This window comes from Gavia stellata, chromosome 34 (assembly GCF_030936135.1).
Source record: "Gavia stellata isolate bGavSte3 chromosome 34, bGavSte3.hap2, whole genome shotgun sequence".
Classification (NCBI taxonomy): Eukaryota; Metazoa; Chordata; class Aves; order Gaviiformes; family Gaviidae; genus Gavia; species Gavia stellata.
In genome coordinates this window covers 1,409,798-1,415,711 of record NC_082627.1, presented here as the reverse complement: position 1 = coordinate 1,415,711, position 5,914 = coordinate 1,409,798, and the positions used below count along the sequence as shown (strand labels likewise).

The window sequence follows — 5,914 nt, the reverse complement described above, 5'->3', positions numbered from 1 at the left end:
GAAAAGCTCTTTGATATCACGAGTGGATTTAACCATAGACCCCACGTTCCTATTTCCCTATTGTTGTAGGGCAGCATTGGCTCCCCCAGAGCACACCACAGAGTGCACTGCTGCCAGGGACACCCTCAGCCAGTACCAACCAGAGCTCACAAAAGGGACCTGCCAAACGTCTTCTTGATTAGGGACAGGTGGTTGGGGGTTTCTGCAAGAAATGGAATAGATTTTGCTCAGAGAAATCTGTCCTAACTCATTGATGCCTTTTCCTCCAAGAATAGGTTCCCATGCCATGAGGGACCAAATGTCCAATGGAAGCTCCATGACTGAGTTCCTCCTCCTGGCATTTGCAGACACCCGGGAGCTGCAGCTCTTGCACTTCTGGCTCTTCCTGGGCATCTACCTGGCTGCCCTCCTGGGCAACGGCCTCATCATTACCGCTGTAGCCTGCGACCACCATCTGCACACTCCCATGTACTTCTTCCTCCTCAACCTCTCCCTCCTTGACCTGGGCTCCATCTCCACCACTCTCCCCAAATCCATGGCCAATTCCCTGTGGGACACCAGGGCCATCTCCTATGGGGGATGTGCTGCTCAAGTTTTTATCATTTTCTGTCTGCTGTCAGCAGACTATTTTCTTCTCACTGTCATGGCCTATGACCGCTACGTGGCCATCTGCAAACCCCTGCACTACGGGACCCTCCTGGGCAGCAGAGCTTGTGTCCACATGGCAGCAGCTGCCTGGGGCAGTGGGTTTCTCTATGCTCTGGTGCACACAGCCAATACCTTTTCACTACCACTCTGCCAAGGCAATTTTGTGGACCAGTTCTTCTGTGAAATCCCCCAGATCCTCAGGCTTTCCTGCTCAGACACCTACCTCAGGGAAATTTGGCTTATTGCTTTTAGTGCTTTTCTACTTTTGGGGTGTTTTGTTTTCATTGTGCTGTCCTATGTGCAGATCTTCAGGGCCGTGCTGAGGATCCCCTCTGAGCAGGGACGGCACAAAGCCTTTTCCACCTGCCTCCCTCACCTGGTTGTCGTCTTCCTGTTTCTTAGCACCGGCATGGTTGCCTACCTGAAGCCGCCCTCCATCTCCTCCCCACTTCTCAATCTGATGGTGTCATTTCTGTACTCAGTGGTGCCTCCAGCACTGAACCCCCTCATCTACAGCATGAGGAACCAGGAGCTCAAGGATGCCCTGAGGAAACTGATAACTGGACGTCTTTCAGCAGCCATAGGCTGCCTATCTTCCTCTGCAGCTGCCTCCCAGTGTATGTCATGACAGGCCAAGTCTGTATTTCCTGGGTTTTTTTTTCCTTTTTCCACTTTTGATGTTCTTGTCTTCAAACAAACATAATTATTCCTCCCTTTAATGATCCACCCATCTTGTGTGACCCAGAGACTTTGTATAAATAGGAAACCATTTTCTTTAAAAACATAAACGAACCTGCAGCAACTTCTTGGTCTACGGTCCATCCTCAGCATAGCAGAAATAAATGGGAAATAGAAACAACCTTCTGACTGCACCAGCTTGGGGCAGGCTACTTTGTCTCAGAGTATCATGAGTGCTTGAGGTCCACAGGGACTAGGGCTCTTGTGCCAGCCTGGGCAGACGGGATGGCCCGGAGGGGCTGCGTACCTCTCAGGATATGCTGGAGAGGAGAACAGAGGACAGAGGGTGCCACTGACCTCCTTGTCCTTGTGGCCCCCTGTGCTGGTTTTGGCTGGGATGGGGTTAACTTTCTTCATAGCAGCTAGTATGGGGCTGTGTTTTGGATTGTATGGGGCTGTGTTTTGGATTTGGGCTGGAAACAATGTTGATAAAGCAGGGATGTTTTAGTTACTGCTGAGCAGTGCTTACACAGAGTCAAGGCCTTTTCTGCTCCTCACCCCACCCCACCAGTGAGTGGGCTGGGGGTGCACGGGAAGTTGGGAGGGAACACAGCTGGGACAGCTGACGCCAACTGACCAAAGGGATATTCCATACCATATGACATCATGCTCAGTATATAAAGCTGGGGGAGGAAGAAGGAAGGTGGGGACATTCGGAGTAATGGCGTTTGTCTTCCCGAGCAACCGCTACGCGTGATAGAGCCCTGCTTCCCCGCAGATAGCTGAACACCTGCCTGCCGACGGGAAGGGGTGAATTAATTCCTTCTTTCGCTTTGCTTCTCCGCGCAGTGTTCTTTTGCTCTACCTATTAAACTGTTTTTATCTCAGCCCACGAGTTTTCTCACTTTTACTCTTCTGGTTCTCTCCCCCACCCCACCTGGGGGGAGTGAGTGAGCGGCTGTGTGGTGCTTAGTTGCCAGCTGGGCTTAAACCACGACACCCCCCATCTTTGGGACTGCCCCTCAAAGTCTGCTGTGCCCTTCAGAGGGGCTGGGGCTCTGGGGTGAGTGGCCAGAACTCTGCAGCACCCTGTGGCAAGTAGTGCTGTGGGGCCAGACCAGAGTGGGCTGGGCTGGAGAGAGGGCAGGGGAGGTAGGAGGTCTTGGAGGGAGCTGGGCTGAGCTGGAAAGTTCCTGCAAGAGAAAAACTTCAGTGTACAGCTTGTACTGCATGACTGCACAGGGTGAGGGCTCGCATCAGGGGGCTTGTGGTGCACAGACAGGGCTCCTGCATGGACCCACACTTGAATGGACCACAGGAAACATCCATGATGCTGGAAAATGCATGACCCTCCCAGAGGGAGGTCCCATAACTGCAGGGGAAGCGGGAAGGGTTTGTGAGACCCATGGAAGTGCAGGGAGAGAACAGAGTTTGCCCAGCCATGAGTGTATTAAAGGCAGGACGAAGACCTGAAGTAGTGGCGGGGCTGAAGGAGGTGTCATGCTGAAGTGAAACAGGTTGATTTTGGATTTTGAGGCAGCAGAAGAAGGAGGGCATGCATTTCAGTGCTGGGATGTTGTGCTGGTTTTGGCTGGGGAAGAGTTAACTTTCTTCATAGCAGCTAGTATGGAGTGATGGTGTTTGTCTTCCCAAGTAACTATTACGCATGATGGAGCCCTGCTTTCCTGGAGATGGCTGAACACCTGCCTCTCAATGGGAAGTAGTGAATGAATTCCTTGTTTTCCTTTGCTTGCATGCGCAGCTTTTGCTTCACCTATTAAACTGTCTTTATCTCAACCCATGAGTTTTCTCACTTTTACCCTTCCGATTCTCTCCCCCATCCCACCTGGGGGGAGTCAGTGAGCAGCTGTGTGGTGCTTAGTTGCCAGCTGGGCTTAAACCACGACAGCTGGTCAGGGCCAATCCCTGTGCCTGATCACCATAGTCTTGCTTTCTTATTAAACTCTGCTCCCTGCTATTGGCTGAGTAAGTGTACTCACTGTTGGGTGCCTGTTTGGGGTGCATGTATGTACATGCTTTGCTGGCCAGCTCCAAGTGGGGCTGGCTGGAGAACGAGGACACCAGGATCTGGAGAGACCTAGGGCTGGAGCTGCCAAGTGGGTAACAGCCCTGAGTCCGGTCAGGGCCCCTGCACAGACCCAAAGGGCAGGCCCACACTGGAGGGACTGCGGGTGGTTTTGTGCCCGTGGGTAAGTTCTGCAGGGGATGCATGGACCACTTGTGACCTTCACATCAGATCAGCCTCAGGGAGGGAACAGGATGGGGCTGTTTGTGTTGCTTATGGTTGTTTGAGTGCTGCTGGTGATGTGGTAGATGTAAAGGTGCAGTTCCCTGTTGGAGTTGGTCTGTGTATGAATGGCTGTTTCCATCCTGTGTGTGTGCACTTGTGTATGGCTACAGGATTGTGTGTTTGCATGATCATGTGTATGCATTTTCTGTTGGTATGAGGAAGTTGGGGCTTCTGGGGCAGACTCTCCTTTTTGTTCTTACACCAACAACCTGGGCTTGATCTTTGCAGTGAGGGACACTGCTTAAAGGCCCACATCGGGGTGGTGTACAGGGCCCCAGGTTCTCCTCCACATGCTCCCTCCTCCTGCAGGTCTCAAAAAGACCACCAGCCCCACAGAGAAGCCAAGAAAGGGCTCATCCTCCCCATGATCACAACTGAATCCCAGACCTCCAGCTCAACCCCGTCTGAGAATCACAGAACCACAGAATTACGGAATCACAGTATCAAAGAATGGTTGAGGTTGGAAGGGACCTCTGCAAACCTCCCTGCTCAAGCAGGGCCACCTAGAGCCAGATATGCAGGATCATGCTCAGAGTCTTTAGAATATGTCCAAGGATGAAGAATCCACAACATCCCTGGGCCACCTCTGCCGGTGCTCGGTCACCTTCACAGCCAAACAGTGCTTCCTGATGATCAGAGAGAAGCTCCTGTGTTTCGGTTTGTGCCCATTGCCTCTTGTTCTGTTGCTAGGCACCACTGAGAAGAGCCTGGCTCCACCCTCTTTGCACCCTCCCTTCATGGATTTATAGCCAATCCTAAGATCCTTCCTGAGTCTTCTGTTTTCCAGGCTGAACAGTCCTGGCTCTCTCAGCCTTTCCTCATAGGAGAGATGCTCCAGTGCCTCATCACCTTGATGCCTCTTTACTGGACTCTCTCCGGTATGCCCAAGCCTCTCTTGTCCTGGAGAGCCCAGAAATGGACACAGCACTCCAGGTGTGAGCTCACCAGTGCTGAGCAGAGGGGAAGGATCCCCTCCCTCGACCTGCTGGCAATACTTCAATGCAGGCGAGGATGCTATTAGCCTCCTTTGTCACAAATGCCCATTGCTGGCTCATGGTCAGCTTGGTGTCCACCAGAAACACCCCGGGCCTTCTCTGCCAGGCTGCTTGCCTGCTGGGTGGCTCTGAGTGTGGACTGGTGCCTGAGGTTACTCCTCCCCAGGGGCAGGACATTGCACTTCTCCTTGTTGACCTGCATGAGGTTCCTGTAGGTCAAGTAGGTCAAGCATGACTTCCCCTTGGTGAATCCATGCGGACTCTTCCTGATGACTTTCCTATCCTTCATGTGCCTAGAAAGGGTTTCCAAGATTAGTTGCTCTATCAGGTTCCAAGGGATCGAGGTGAGGCTGACTGGGCTGTAGTTCCCTGGGTCCTCCTTCCTGCCCTTCTTGAAGATGGGGGTGACATTTCCTTTCCTTCCATTTTCAGGCACTTCTCCCAGTCTCTGGGAGATCAGTCTCTAGTATTGATCAAAGATTATTGAGCGTTGCCTCACAACATCTGCCAGCTCCCGCAGCCCATCTGGGCCCAGGGACTTATGTCTGTCCAGTTTGCCTAAGCATTCCCTGACCTGGTCTTCTTCCACCAAATGCATGTCTTCTTGCTCCAGCCTTTTTCCCTGGTCTCTGGGACCTGGGATTACTGAAGGCCAGTCTTGCTAGCAAAGACTGAGGCAAAGGTGGCACCCAGTACCTCAGCCTTTGCCATGTCCTGTGCAATCAGGTCTCCTGTCTTGTTGAGCAATGGACCTACTTTTCCCTAGTCTTCCTGTTGTCTCCCATGTCTTTACAGAAGCCCTTCTTGCTGTCTTTGACATTCCTGGCCATATCTAATTATTGAATTCCTTTTGGGCTTTACCTTTTCTGTGTTAGTCCCTGCATTCTCAGACCATGTCTCTATAATCATCCCAGGTTTCTTGTCCGTGGTGGGTTGACCTTGGCTGGACATCAGGTGCCCACCGAGCCACTCTATCAATCCCCTCCTCAGCAGGATGGCGGGGGAGAGAAAAGAAGATGGAAAAAACTTGTGGGTGAAGATAAAGGCAGTTTAAGCCAAGGCCATGCGCAGAAGCAAAGGAAAACCAAAGATTTATTCTCTACTTCCCATCAGCAGGAGATGTCCAGCCACTTCCCGGGAAGCAGGGCTTCAGTAAGCATAGCGGTTGCTCTGGATGACAATCGTCTTCATAACGAATCCTTCCCTCTCCTCCTTCTTTCTCTTAGCTTTTATTGCTGAGCAGACGTCATACGGTGTGAAATATCCGTTTGGTCAGTTTGGG

The 5,914-nt window shown here is 52.0% G+C and overlaps 1 protein-coding gene across 1 annotated transcript; it reads left to right on the top strand.

Annotated features, from left to right (window-relative positions):
• The first annotated feature begins 298 nt into the window (after positions 1-298).
• On the top strand, positions 299-1,276 carry LOC132320220 (olfactory receptor 14A16-like). The gene has a single exon (XM_059832492.1). It carries the CDS (start codon positions 299-301, stop codon positions 1,274-1,276), a length of 978 nt encoding a protein of 325 aa, XP_059688475.1.
• The last annotated feature ends 4,638 nt before the right edge of the window (positions 1,277-5,914 follow it).

Coding starts and splice junctions, on each gene's coding strand:
- LOC132320220 (XM_059832492.1), top strand. CDS start 299: ATGTCCAATGGAAGCTCCATGACTGAGTTCCTCCTCCTGGCATTTGCA.